We start from the raw sequence: 15783 nt of genomic DNA, 5'->3' as shown, positions 1-15783 counted from the left end.
GTCCAAACCCAGACATACCTATTCTAAGGTTACCAGCAGAATGTGATCTACTTCTATTCACCAAAAAACCACACTCAGTTTTTTGTGAAGCTGTGACTACTTCTTCTCACCTCTATTAATCATCCCACAAAAGGTAAGAGGATGCCAGCCAACTCACTTGGAGCACAGGTGGATTCCTAAAAAACATGCTCCTGCCTCCAGTCACCCAGGAAAGAAAACAAGCAGAGCAAACTGGGGTTCTGCCCAAGCCTGGCACTCCTGCACAGCAACCTGATAACATTTCTGTTCTGGTTCAGCGGGGAAGACAGACTTAAAATTATACATGCCCTAATCCCTATATCAATTATTTATGAACCCTTTGAACCACTTCTTATGCCTTGTGTCTGCACAGAGAGTGGAAAAAAATAATAAACAGTCCAACAGCTCTACAGAATCCAGTGACAAATGTCTGACAGACCTTTCACAATACAGCCCACACCTGACTACGCATACAGATTTTCATATGATTCAGTAAATAGAAAAGGAAAAGGAAAGTTTCCATTTCACCTCCCTTGCAAAAAACAAACTTTAGGGGGGAACAAAACAAAACAAAACACAAAACAAAACCACAAAAAACCCACCACACCCCACACACCATACCCCACACACCACACCCCACACACCACACCCCACACACCACACCCCACACACCACACCCCACACACCACACCCCACACACCACACCCCACACACCACACCCCACCACACCAAACACCAAACCAGCACAGCATGACCACACACCTCTGGGACATGTTTGCAGTGATAGATTAATGAATTACCTATCTCATGGAAAAGATATAAACATGGAAAATTATTTAAATGTTCCAACTGAAAAGAAATAAACAAACAAAAAAAAAACCCCAGCAACAATCAGAGGAGAAAAATAAATTTATCTTACTTTTGGGATCACACTGGCAAAGCTTGGAAATGATACATGAAAAAAGTGTAATTTTGACTGCACTTAACCTACTTAAAACATAAGAACTTCCACAATGCAGTACAATCATCCAGCCTCTTCTGATGGACAAATTTCAGTGCTTCACAAAATTCCACTCCTACTTTAAGACAAAGTTCTTGCTAAGCTCTTTACCTGAAAAAAAAAGACCCCTAAAAATATAAGCTCCACATTTTTTCTTTTTCCTTCCATTTGGTGTTACACAGGTAAGCCAGGTTAACCCAAATGTACTAAACCCTTTTTCGCTTATTTCACACTTGCTTCGGTAAGTGCTTGTGTGTTTTGTCTATAAAGGCTATGCACACACACACTTAAACATCTGCCAAAGTGCCAGGTAGAATCCTGGGCTTCACTTTCAGACTCCTTCCCCATGCTAGCTGCAGCTACCTCAACGTTACACTTCCAAACATGGTGGATTCTCCAATAGTAATGATCCCATTAAAGAGAAACGCACATATAAATATATATATAAGCATTTTCATCCTCAACTATGCATTTGGAGAATAGCTCAGTCTCTAATACTTTCTCTCTTACACATGGTCTTCTACTGTTCTTAATTAGGCTCTCCCTTCCTACAGACACCACCTATACTCACCCTATGAAAGCTCATTCTCTTTTGCATTTGCAGCTCTAAAAGCAAAATTCATTTCCTATTACTCCTCTGCTATTCACATAGGTTTTACATGCATACTCTGCTGCAACAATTACTCTGTAAACTCTATTAAAAAAGAACCAACTATTTCCCAGTAAAGTGATAGTTGTATTTTCATTCATGTGGCCTTTGTAATAAAAAGAAATAATCATAGCATTTGCACAGTGTTTACTGCACTTGTAAAAGAATGGTAGGAACTATGCAAGTCAATTATGTTTTGTTTTTCAAATTATAATTATTTTGCAGAACTCCTTTGCATCAGTCACACAATGTAAATGTATTCTCACATGTGTATCCTTCTCATCTCTGAACACACAGCTGGAAGGAAAATGCAAGTCTTCAGCTTCCTTTTAAGAACCTCAATTAAAAATACAACACTTGTGTTTACTTATAGAGCTTGTATAAACATTTAAAATGGATAACACTGTAGGATTGTGGTTCTACTGCTTCTGCAACAATGACTGTATGTGACTAACAACTATGGCTGCCCCAAATTCCCATGAATATCCTGAATGCAGAAAACCTGAAATTATCTAAGACAATCTCTACCAATTGCTATGTCTCAGCAGAATCTGCCCTGCTGTTCAGTATTAACTGGAACTCAGGCTCTTCCTATGCTCAGCAAAAAAAAAAAAAAAAGAGAACACTTGAATCTCAGAGCCATCACAATCCAAATCATAGAATCATAGAATTGTTAGGGTTAGAAAGGACCTCAAGAATCATCTAGTTCCAACTCTCCTGCCATGGGCAGGAACACATCACACTAGATCAGGTTGCTCAGAGCCACAAATCAAATTTCCCTAATATCTCATGTGTTCCTGTTTTAGTTTACTAGACACATTAATTGGCATCCACGATGCAGTAGCATGTTTAATCTATTTTTACAGATTTTTGAAGATACAGACATCTTTGACTTACAAATTAGTTTGGAGCTCTGTTCCTGCCTTATCCTGACATCTGATATCAAGTGGGACATTCAAATGAACTGTATCAAAACTTGGAGGTCATTTTCCAAGGGATATGCCTCAACTTGGAAACAATACCCATTCTCCCAGATACACAGCTTAATGTTCTGTGTAAGCAATAAAGCTTATCTCAACTTTTTTCTAGAAGCTTACTTAGATACTGAATTGGTGAGATAAGTTTGGTTTATTAATTTCTGCTCCACAGCAGAGTACAGGAAATATGACCCAGGTATAAGGCACACTGAATTGTAAATCTTTCCTTGTTTGCAAAATACCAATGAGGAGCTTGCAGCTTTCTGAAATGTCATAGAATCACAGAATGGTTGAGGATGGAAGAGACCTCTGGAGGCCATCTGCTGCACAAACTGCTCAAATAGGGCCACCTAGAGCAGACTGCCGAGAACCATGTCCAGGCAGCTTTTGAGTATCTCTAAGGATGGAGATTCCACAATCTCTCTTGACAACTTGTGCCAATGCTCAGTCATTCTTACAGCAAAAGCATTTCTCCTGATTATCAGAGAGTCCCTCCTGTGTTTCATTTTGTGTCCATTACTTCATTGGACACTGCTGAAGAGAGTCTGGCTCTGTTGTCTTTATATCCTTCCTTGACAATACCTATAAACATTGATGAAATCCAGGCTAAATAGTCCCAGCACTCTTAGCCTTTCCTCACACAAGGGATTCACCTTAGTCATCTTTGTCACCCTTCAGTGGACACTCCCAATGTTTTTTACGCTGGAGAGCCTAGAACTGGATCCAGTACTCCAGATACAGCCTCACCACTGCTTAGCAGAGGGTAAGGATCACTTTATTCCATGACAGAAGAATTCTTGGAATTGTATGTCTTTGCCAAATTCCCAAATTCATACCTCTGACAGCTGTTATTTTAAACATGTATTTCAAATTCACTTTCTTATAGTCCTAACCTGTTTGAAAAGATGTGCACCATAAGATTGGCAAAGGAAAAAGACAAAATGGATACCAACATGAAGCAAAATAGGTCCTTTTTGACTGAACAGTAGGAAAGCATTTCTGAAGACAAACTGCACTGCCTGAGCTGACAGAATAAGCTGGGGTTTTAGTTTGGATGTAGGGGGAGGGTGGTTGGGGTGCTAAGGGGTGGGCTTTTTTGGTTAGGTTTTTTTCATTGGTTGGTTGATTGGATGTTGTTAGCTTTAATTGTGGGTACAGGTTTTCATAACACAGCATGTTTCCATAAGTGGGATGCATTAGAAGATACCAACATACAATAATACAAGTGTTTGCAAGTGCCAGTTGGGCACGTTTTCAAAAAGACATTAGGCTCTGGGAAAATTTAGCTACTAGCCAGCAAGTTAGTACAGTAAAGTCACTGATGATGAAGATACGGCAAAGCTGGGTGAGGGTGTCTCTGTCTTCAGTACAGCTGCAGCCAATACAGCCACGCTGCTCCTCTGGGGCTACTTTGCTCTTTTTATCAGCTTCAACTGAAGATAGGGCTTATGACAGGTTGTTCACAGTATGTTTTTGATTAAAAACAAAGGGTGGAAAGCTCTCATCTCAACTGTTTCCAGGGACAGTGCCTGGCACTTAACTTCAGACCTTCTGTTGCTTTGGCTTTGTCTGGCAGGCTGGACTCTTTGCTGAACCTGGTCACCATCACCAGACACAGCTGCTCACCTTACTTGGATATTATGGAACCATGCCTTTGCTGATGAGGCCACTGCCCTGCACCTGCCCTGTTGCCACCTGGGCTCTTGTATCCCAGTTTTCTCTGGCTTTTACTGTCTTGTCTGCTGGCTGAATGACACACATGGTAGCAACATAACACTATGGCACTATTAAAGTAGAAAAAAGCCAGATACTCACACAGTGAAGGAATCAGGGGGAGCTGAGACTCTCCTCAGGTCAGCAGACTGCACTTTATGGATACTATTGGCAGCAGGAAATGAGTGGCCAGGAGAAAGGCAGTACACAGTGTGGACAGACAAGGAAAAAGACAGAGGAGAGAGAGTGGAAAAAAGAAAAAGACATACAACATTTAAACAGAAACAAAAGGAATGTGTCACATAAATGTTGAATGAAGAAACATGCCGAGATCCAAGTTCACAAAGGCAACTGAAGTCATGCAAATGGAGAAAATCACTGTTGCATGGCACACAGGAGCTTTCTAAAGACACAAGTGGTGAGGACCAATGACAAGCTAAGCACATGGCTATATAAGGAAGATGAGGAGCCTCAGGATTTTTTTCACAGGCACTGAAAAATTTCAAGTACTTTGGAAGCAGGTCCACAAATGCAAACAAACATCCAAGCCAAGATCTGAATATATGGAATTGTCTCCAATGTTTGTCCAACTTTAGTTCATGTTCAAGATAAAACAAATCAATTAAAACCAAAATTTAAAAAAAAAAATACCCTTACTGGAGATTTTGAAACCACACTGACAATTTGTTGTCTCCATTCTTCAGTCATGTACCTTAGGGAAACATGCATTTTATACATAGCAACTCCCAAGACTGACTCTCTTTTAGTGTTCATACTCAAATGGTCCCTTTGTTTCTCTCAAATGTAGGGAATATGAATTATGTATAAGCTTTTCCCTCTTCCATTATGCAGGACATTCTTCTTCAACCCAAACTAAAAGCCATTGAAAGCAGTGAAACCTCTTCTGAGGTTTAGAAAGTGACCATTAACTGAAACTTACTGAGCAGCATACCAGTTTCTAATCAGCAAATGACTCCTGGAAAAACTGAACCACAGCTTCTCTTCCTATTCCACATGTATTTTGCTTATGGTTTGAGCACAGTAAACCAAGGTGCATGTTGTCTCTTTCACATGTTACTATGATCAAGAGTGGAGAACTTAGTGAGTCAGGAAGGAGAATAAGCACATAATTCAGTCTCTCAGAAAAATCAGTCTGCTGATCTTGCTGTACAAACACAAAAGGCATATGAAGGAAAAAGAAACACACCTTCTGTTTCCCCTCAACCCACACTTATCTGGCCTTGTTTCCATCCATAACCAGATATGAACAACATCACCTTATCCTGTATATTCCTTGGACCTAAAAAGTTGCTTCTGGCTTGAAATATTTTATTGGATTGTTATTTATCTCCATTGCAGAACAATGAATTGTAGGACGAGGAAAAATTTATACCTGCCTTTTACATTCAGAGAACCTCCAGTAGAAACAAGTACTGTACTGTTAAATATTCACCAAATTTCCTTCACGACACTGCAGGTCAAAATGCTGAAGTTATCAGAAGAGTACAAACCATGAACAGGTCATCTACACCTACTCAAAAGTACTCATGTAATCTGTAGGTTACATGAAAACTGCAAAAATTTACAAAAGGAAATACTAGGGGGGGAAAATGAATGCATGATAAGCAGTAAAACAATGCTCGCTGGTTGTGGCAACTAGTCCATGAATAATTTCAGACAATTAACACACTGGGAAAATTTGTTTGCAGTCAATTCAGCAGTAGAAGCTGAAATAGTGAAATAAAATATTAATTGCCAGTAATTCACCCAGCTATGACAAAATGCAGCACATTGCATTTACTTGTTCCCTAACAGCTTGTACAGTGTTCTTCATTCTGCTGTCAACAGCAAAGGGAGGCTCCTTCAATTCAGGTAGCCCCACAGAAAAGCTAGATTCTTTGCACCTTAATTTGATTCCATGGTCAATTTATTTCATTAAAAGACTAGGGACTTTTATATCTTGAGAAAGGCAAATTTTCCAGTAGAAGATAAAACAAGAACTCTCAGCTTACAGGAGTTTCTAGCTTGAAGGTTGGCATAGAACCACACAAAGTAATATGTGCAACTAGAATGTGCTGGAAGCACAACAGTGGGAAAATGGAGTGCCTACAGGCTTTAAAGGAGAACAGTTGCAACTAGGAAGATGGGCAACTTTTGCAGAAGAGAATCATGTTTCCAATGCCTTCCTGCTTTCAAGTGAGAGAAACAGGAAATTTCTCTTCTTCTCACTCAGCTATATGGGCTCTTCAATTTTAAAACACCATTAATCCCTAGAAACTCAAGTGCATTAAAGAAAACAACAGATTCACTGTCCTCTCTATATCCTCTCTTCTGAACACCTCCAGAACAAAGAAGAGCACATTAAAAACCCCAGAAACACAGTGTTTGTTTCAATTTAAGTATTTCCTACATATGGCATTGAACTAGCTAAGACTCCAAAGAGCATTCCTAGTACTTTCCTTACCTCGGAATAACACCAAAGCCAATAATAATAGCAACTTTACATTATCCTACTGGGTGATAATTTTTTCATTACTTTCCTGGCAAGGTGCTGAAAACCAGCTGTCTAACAGTCAGATAGCTCCAAACCCACTTACTTATCTTACACATCTAACATTCAGATGACTGTCATAAGAGAACAGTCTATTGTATTCAATCAAATGTAAGACTTTCTGGGACCTTTCAATGGAACAGAATGTTACATTACAGATATGTAGGTAAATATATTTAACTGAAAAAATTTCTCTCTTGTGAAAAACTGCAAATAAGCATCATATTGAGTGGACTTCTTACAATACTAAGATGCTTTCTGGAGTTTAACCTTTAACATGTCATGTACTTTTTATCATGCTGGGAGATTCAAATCCTCCCTCATTCCCCCTCACCACTTGAGAGCAAAGTACATACTCAGACATATTGAGATCTAAATACATAAATGAACCATTTCTGATAAGTGAAGCTGAGATTAGAACTCCTAACAGATTATTTGTTTAAATTCAGTTTAAATTCAGATCTCAAAATCCAAACCTAACCATGCTAATTATCAGATCAATATACTAGGAATTTTCTTTTCCTATTTGCATTAGTCTCCCTCAGTGTAGAAAAAGATGGCCCAGGATTGCTCTCTGCTCGATTCCAGCTTTAGCAAATAATTGAGGAGTTGTGGTTGGATGAAATTGGGCATCACTGCCCACAGGCAGACATCTATTTTTCACTGCTCAGGAGAAATGACTGTAACTTATGTGTTTTCCAGGCAAACGGGAATTGCACATTACAGATATGGGCTTCTATTTAAAGCATTAGTCTCTGCAAGAGAGCACAAAGTGCTAAACAGAACAGAGGGATGTTGGAAGTAACCAGGGAGATTCTGATTACATAAATAGATTGACAGTCAACAGATGACAACAAGTTCTACAGGGCTGAAGTCAAAGTTTGAAGTGAAGCAGTATTTTCCATTGGATGATACAGCTGAAAGACACAGACAACCTTTAAGGTACCTGAAGAGAAAAGGTGTCCCTGAGACCTTGTCTGTTCTTTCTAGTAATACAAGTTAGTTTAACGAAAGGTATTACATTTCTTTATAAACCTTTTCTCACTACAACAGCTGCAACAGTAAAATTCCCCCACCCACCTCCCTGGAAAAAATTAAAACCTCAGTGCATAAATGTTTGAATGAAACATGGATCCTTTAGCTTGGTGTCTTTATACAAGGGATAGACTGGTTTGCTTCATTTTTGAGAGTACTGGATGAAAAACAGCAAAGGTACTTACTATGTCACTCATTCTAGCAACAAAACCTACATAAGTAGTACAACAATAAGCCCTACAAAATCATCTTAATTAATTTATTCAATGATATTTTTGTAAGTCTAAATTTGAATATTTAGAATATTTCTACCACAACATCTCCCCAGTGCTAGCAAAGTTTAATCATGAAAAGAAACGCTGGTCCTATCCATTTTCTTCTTCACACGTCCCTAGTTTCCAGTCTTAGCTTTTCACTATTCATCTTTTACAACTCTCATTTCTAATTTGGGTTTTTATACTGCAGAAGGATTCGTTACGAAGTTTGATCAGGCCTTTCTGGACCTTCAGGTCCTTCTCTATCAACAGTGACAGGTAGCATGCTCCCACAAGTGTAATGAGGCCAAATGTAGGATCTTGCAGCTGGGAACGCATAACCCAGGAATGCAGCTCAAATTGGGAGCCACGTGGCTTTAGAGCAGCACTGTGGAGAGGGACCTGGGGGTCTCGGTAGACAAAAGGCTCAACACGAGCGAACAGTGTGCTGCAGTGGGAAAGAAAGTCATCAGGATGCTGAGTTGCATTAATAAGGGTATCATAAGTAGGGATGAAGATGTCATTCTCCCACTATACTCAGTGCTGGCCACCCACACCTTGAGTACAGTTTTGGTCCCTGCTATACAAGGAGGATGTGGACAGGGTGAAAAGGGTCCAGAGAAGGGCAACAGAATGATCAGAGTAGTGGAGACCTGACATATGAAGGAAGGCTGAGAGAACTGACTTTGTTCAGTCTTGAGAAGAGAAGGATTAGGGGAGACCTCATAACCATGTACAAGTACATAAAGGGTATCTATCAGGAGGAGGGAGACTCCCTTTTTACAAAGAGCCACTTGGTAAAGACAAGGGGCAATAGGTACAAGCTGCTACTGGGGAGATTTGGGCTGGATGCTAGAAACAAAATTTTCACCATTCTAACTATTAGACATTGGAATAAATTACCAGTAGAGGTGGTGTACTTCCCTACATTAGTTTCAAGGTCCAGCTTGACAGGGTGCTGGGCCATCTCATTTAAACTATATTCTTATCCTGAAAGGTTGGATTAGATGATCCTTGAGATCCCTTCCAACCTGGTATTCTATGAATCTATGAACAGAGACTACAAGATATCCCAAGTAATTCTTGATTATAGCAACTTGTTGCAGGGTCTCCAATGGAACTTCAAAAGCAGATCAATAAAATAGATAAAATTAATGAAAAAAATTCTGGTACAAATGGCACACATACGCAGAACTGTCAGAAGCCAAGAGTCTGCACAAACTCCTCTGAATAACTGAAAGATGCAACACCTTTCTAAAAAACAAGACAGGAGACAATCCAGAAGATAAAAGAATAAAAGATTGTCAGGTAAGTATTTACAATACAGCAGAAAAGGTGTTAAGAAGTTGTGAAATTCTGTGGTGGGTTTTATGTTTTTTGGGGGCTGGGGGTGGGTTGTGGTTGGGTTTTGCTTTTCTTGTTTGCTTGTTTGGTTGGTTTTGGTTTGGGTTTTGTTTGGGTTTTTTTTGAGGGGTGGGGTTGTGTGTGTGCTTTTTTTTTTTTTTTTTTTTTCTTTTTTAATGCACTGCAAGTCCATTGCATGCAAAATTTTTGGCTGAATATGCTGCCCCAAGCGGGTCTCCTGCCACCAGAACATGCACATATCCAACTCACTCATTCAGCAAAGGCATAGATGTTCTTCTCTTGCTCTTCTGCACCATGTTGGCTTGGTTCCTTAAGGAGATCCGAATGAGCGAGGGAGCCAGTCGACATGGTTCACCATCCACTTGCATGGGGATAGACTTGTACGTTAAAAGCGTCACCTCACGGCACTGATGCAACCTCTCTCCATGACCACCCACCTGGAGAGCAGCCTGCAAAAGAAAAAAATAAACAAAACAAAAGGAAAAAAAAAAAAAGGAAAAAGCAAACCAAACAAAAAACAAGCAAACAAAAAAGCAAACAGGAAAGAGACAAAAAGAGTATCTCAGAACAAAAAGTTGAGGCAGATAACAAATCCAAATTGCAGGTTTGCATCCATTACACAGTGTTCCATATGTAATATATTCTAACAAAACACAGTGAATGTATTTTCACTCAAAAATTACAAAGCAGTACTTTAAAAATTCCCAAAGAAAGTGCTGGGCAACAAGAACATACCTAACAACATCCATTGTGTGTCTCATCTCCCTGGTATATGTCACGTATGTTGCATGCACACAAAAATAGATATATACACACACACATGCACATACAAATGAATACCTGTGTTCATTCTTAAAGGCTTCAATTTGTTTTGTTTGGTTTTACACTCAGTAATGCTATTATTGGCTCTTCAAAACAACAACTCTAATCAGATATATCTGTGAGACAGAAAAATTACTTCCACTTCCTGAACAGAATTCAGTCCTTAATGTCAATTAGATAAATTCAAAATCCTTATTATGAATGCTTACACTGCAACTCCACCTTGAGACTAGACAGGCAGAAAAGAGCTAGCAGAAGGACCATGTTAAAAAACAATTAAAGATCACATTCAAGGACTTATTTCAAAGAAATGAAACAAGGAGGGAAATGAGCAGATCCCTCAAGTTCTAGGCATAACTGTGCAGAAATGTTGGGGGGAGGGTTTAATTACTATACTTTTTATGTGACTATGAGCTCTCATCCATCAGATACAGAAAACAAATCCTATATTGATGCACTAACATGGAGCACCTGAAAACACAAGGCCTTAACCCTGTTGTGTGCTCATAATAATACTTCCTATAAAGTACCTCTTTCTTGGTCTCAAAGACCATATAAACTTGTAGACCCTCAACTCTTTTCTGGGCTACATTTAAGGAGAAACAGTAGCTCAACTCAGTCCCAAAAGCTGTTGGTAGCTTCTGACATCACTCCAGCCACAGTCTTCAGGGACAAAGTAGTAAAAGTTTATTCCACAAGATCTACTAAGCTAACATTTTTTTTTACCTGTGGGTTATTACCTAATCTACTACACCCATTAAAAAAATAATAAAAAGTCTTTAATCCAGACTGACTTCTAAAGAAATTACTTCTGATCAAAACAATCTTTCCCTTTTGCTTACTTTGAAGAGTAGCTTTGCCTGAATTAGTATTTCAGAAAAACATCACTGTCAACATGAGGAGAAATTTCTTTACAGTGAGAGTGACAGAGCACTGGAACAGGCTGCCCAGGGAGGTTGTGGAGTCTCCTTCTCTGGAGACTTTCAAAACCCACCTGGATGAACTCCTGTGCAGACTACCCTGAGTGATCCTGCTTTGGCAGGGGGATTGGACCCGATGATCTCTTGAGGTCTCTTCCAGCCTCTGATATACTGTGATGGGTATACCCCAAAAGTGATACATACAGAGCAGGCCACACAACAAAACAGAGTTTAGTGAAAATAGTCTTATCCATGTTATTTTTAGCTTAGTCCACACAAGACACAGCAGCAACAAAGACCAAATACTATGGACTTCACTATTGTTCTAGGAAGCTGAGATACTTCCCTTCTGTTGGCCACACTAAACTTAAGCTGCAGTACCTTAGGTAGATTAATTCTAGCACAAGGATATCCAGCAACTCTAACTGCATTTAATAATCCTCTAAAAATATTTTCACTGTGTTTAACCACTGTGATAGTAAGATACTAGGGTATTTACAATATCTTAGCTTTAAGGACAATGCTGACAGAAAGTGCACTGACAAATTGAATTGGGTTGCACTGGCTTTCCTAACAGAACAAATGAACGTAGAATATTTATGCTAGAAAAATTACTAAAATTTTCCACAGCTATTATTACATTTTCACATTTTTACATTTTTAGTGGGCATATGGAAAGTATATGGGCATGTAATTATATATAATATTTTATATTTGTTTTCAGTGGCCAGTTCTTAATAAATAAATACACTTTTATGTCACACCTTGAAATATACAAAAGCTAAAAAAAAAAAAAGTAGTAATTTTTTAACCATAGAACATTCCCAAAGTAGTAACATGCTTGCATGCTGTTCCTACTGTAATAATTTTGCCATTTAACATGGTAGCACTGCACATGCAAATAGCCATATTTTGCAATGATTACATTTGTATGATTAAATAACACTTATTGTATTAGAAAACTACAAGTTATCTCTTTCATTTAACAGCAGAGCATGTTTTGGCCTTAACTGAATGTGTAGACTCATAGTGGTTCTCCAGTAAAGAGGACAGCTTTGCACTCTGTAGTGTTGTTCACAGAGTTCACCAAGTCTACTAGGACCTAGCACCTGTAGGAAGAGTGGCACCTGCAATAACTCACCAGTGAGGCCATGGTGAACCCAATGACTTCAATGTAGCCATCATCATGGCGCTGAGGCTCAAAGTCTCTGTGATCTCCAGGGTTTCCCCAGGGCATTGTGCCAGCACAATACCTACAGAAAGAGGTTTGGAGAGCAAGCTTTGCGAAAGCAGTGTGCCCTAATGGGTCCTGACTAGTAGCCTGACTATTCACATGTTCTACTGTCCTGCAGAAGTATCAGATATCCATTCCAGGGTTCAATTCCAGAACAATTAAAAGTTATACTGACAAGTACTGTACAAAAGGGGGAAATCTCTCTTGTTTTCAAGCTGGTACAACATCATAATGCATAAATCACTTCCTTTAGCATGTTTCTTTATGAGAGGAAAATAAGGAAACACCAGGAAATACATAACTCAGCGTTTGCTTTGCTTTCTGCAGATGAGCTGCTGAGCAGGCTTGGGGCTGCAGCAGCAGCTCCAGCTTTGTAGCTCCATTTCCAGTCTGCCTGCTGCCTGAGCAGCAGCAGCAGCACAAGGAACAAAACATTGCACAGCTTGAAGAGGCAGGGAAAAATAAGAAGCAGAAACAGATGCAGCTGTGGCATCTCTTTTTCCTACCATTAAATAATGGATGTAAAAGTGATTTAAAAGTGATAGAAAGGGGAACTTTGGAGAGATCACAGCAAGTAGAAGCTTGAGGTGAGGGCAGTGCAGGACTCAAAAGATCAAGTGCTTGGGACTGCACATTGAACAAAGTGGTAGGCTGTCTTAAAGCTGTGGTATCCAAAACGGGATGCACACAACACAGGGAGTGTGCAAGAAAAATCCCCAACTGGCAAGACAAGCAGTTTACAAAAAATATTATTTGTACTTTTAATAAATAAGAAAAGAAACATAAAACAGTGTTTGTTTCATCTTTATCACATCCTTTCTTAATTTCCATTTTTGTGCATGTTTTACACTGTATGCAGTACATACATTTTATATTGTATGTAATATATTGGTAGAGTAGTAGATGTATAGAATTTATATAATTATACATATATTGAGGTGATGCTTGAAAAATTCATTACTAGTAGGGACGCACAATCAACAAATTTGGGAGACTAGTGCTCTAGAGAAGTTTTAAGAATCCAGCTATATTTCTCTTTGGGACATTTTCTAACATGATAAAAACCAGCATTTCTTTCTATGGCTTGGTGTTCCCTTAAGAGAAAATTATTCATCCCTTCCCCCCTCCCCTGCCTCCTTCCCCTGCTTTTTTCAGATTCTATTTCTAATTAGTAAAAAGACCAGACGTCTGCGTCTTCACCATCTTATTTGTAGATTAGGTCCAAAACTTCTGGAAGTGTATTATTAGTACCTAGCTCTCAAGAAGGTAGCACAGTGGCAATGTATTTCCTGCCCATTCACCCACCCTAGGACAGCATTTAGTTAGCTATTTCTTCTTTCTTTCTTTCTTTTTTCTGTTTTTTTGTTTGTTTGTTTGTTTGCTTACTTATTATTATTTTTTAACTGCAAGTATCTGTCTTGAGCTTACCTGGGTATGTTTAAAAACACTATACACTGGAACTTCAGCTCCTGGATCTTTGGAGTCAGGTCTGTACCATCACACTACAAAGCCAAAGTGACAGAGCACAGAGAAATTGCTGAATGGAGCCACAGACAAGAGAAGTGTTGCTGCTTTGTAACAACTTTCCCAAGACTTTCCTTGGAATGTGTTGCAAATGTCATGCTCAAAACTGAAAAGTAACAGAGCCATTAAACTCTCACCTCACTCTCTCCATTCCCCCCTCTTCCCACAATACCATAACACAACTTCTTATACTTACCACAACTTTAACATGCTTGGATAAATCTCTTGAGCTTCTTTGCAGAAAGTCTGTAAAGGCTGCCTGCAACAGAAATAAGTGCAGGAATTGTCATCAGTGCTTCCTTTATTCTCTTTTCTCATCTCTTATCCCATCACAGACCTAATTACCTAAATGCCATCCTTTTGTCAAACCTATTCTTCCTTTTTCTGAGGAGATATAACTTTTATTTTATTTAAGTTATAATACTTCTCCTTTTGAGATGTTAACCAAGGAAAATCCATGGACACCCTAGGATTTAAATGCAAATTCTTGCTCAAGTATATGTGTCCATGTTTAAGGCACATGGGTATGGTTTGAGCCATCATCCAGAAAGACATGCATTAGCAAATTAGTGTTTCTTTCAATAACTGCATTTTAGAAAGAAGTGTTATCCATCTAAACTCCTGTATGTGGGTAATTTTATTTGCATATTCACACCTGAAAATTAACCACTCCAAGTAGCTAATCTCTGCCCTCCACTTCCCATGATCCTACATCCAGAACTACTCCTTAAAGCTACAAAGTCAAAACTTGGGTAATCTCTTTAGGAAAGTCAATATCAATGTGCTTCCCAGTCCCTTAAAGAAGCAGACCAGTTTGTTGAGAAGCTTTTGAGCCAGAAGCAGGGGGCCCAAGGCATGAGCAGTACTTCATCTGAAAGAGTAGCATTTCTCTCACCTGCTAAGCTCTGTAAAACAACAGTGCTTTGGGCACTTTCGAACAAGACACGTGTGTGGCTTTGCCAGAAACAGTATGTGTGCACTGTAAGCTGCCATAAGAAAAATGAACTAGCATGAGCTCCTGAAGTGAGACAGTGAGGGGGAAGGTACTTAGGAAAACATTTGAACAACTAAGTTAGCATCATTCTGTAAGACAAATCACAACTCACCCCTGCATAAAACATTTTATTTCTAAATCGGCTGTTGAATTTCTCTGGATTTGCCTCTGTGAAAGGATAAAAAGGAAAAATATGAACACCCTAATAAAACAAATAGACTCCATTGCACCTTCACATTCCCCGCACACACTGTAGTGCTTTTAGCACACATCACTCTGAAAACATTAACATAAATGTTTTTTTCCAGTGTGAGAGTTCCCTGTCTGTGCCATTATCTGCTGTCAGATTTCAAACATTGATATGGAGTTCTTCCCCTTTCCTCTGGATTGAAATTAGATGGAAGCAAGAGCAAAGAGGTAACAAGAATTCAATCAGTTAATTTAGCATCTCTCAGACTACTCATCTTATGGTCTATCAGTACCATTTGGGAGACTTTTTGAGACTGTTTCTACCAACAATGAACAGACCTTTAGGAATTACTAGAAATTTGTGAAACATTAACTCACTCTGACGCAGGAGTAAAGCATTAATAAAATACAGGATGAAATAGACTTTTACATTTTAAAGTGTTACAAAGAAGTACTGAAGAATAGACATCTCTACTCAAATACTCCTGCAGAAGGAAAAAAAAAAGTGGTAACTCTAAAACATATTTAAAGAGCTGTT

At 39.0% G+C, this 15783-nt stretch overlaps 1 protein-coding gene across 2 annotated transcripts in view; it reads right to left on the bottom strand.

Moving 5' to 3' along the window:
* Positions 1–15783, bottom strand: part of DGKI (diacylglycerol kinase iota) — a 201271-nt gene that overhangs the window by 74328 nt on the left and 111160 nt on the right. The window contains exons 16-21 of one of the 2 annotated variants that reach the window (XM_054387069.1): positions 15169–15224; positions 14259–14321; positions 13967–14040; positions 12446–12557; positions 9812–10011; positions 4460–4522 (exon numbers count right to left, since the gene is read on the bottom strand). In XM_054387069.1, the coding sequence (XP_054243044.1) occupies positions 4460–4522; positions 9812–10011; positions 12446–12557; positions 13967–14040; positions 14259–14321; positions 15169–15224 (568 nt within the window). The remainder of the gene's footprint in view (positions 1–4459; positions 4523–9811; positions 10012–12445; positions 12558–13966; positions 14041–14258; positions 14322–15168; positions 15225–15783) is intronic. The other variant, XM_054387071.1, reaches the window with a different exon arrangement.

The sequence above is a fragment of the Indicator indicator genome, chromosome 14, assembly GCF_027791375.1.
Source record: "Indicator indicator isolate 239-I01 chromosome 14, UM_Iind_1.1, whole genome shotgun sequence".
NCBI lineage: Eukaryota > Metazoa > Chordata > Aves > Piciformes > Indicatoridae > Indicator > Indicator indicator.
This window is presented reverse-complemented; position numbering and strand designations above follow the sequence as displayed.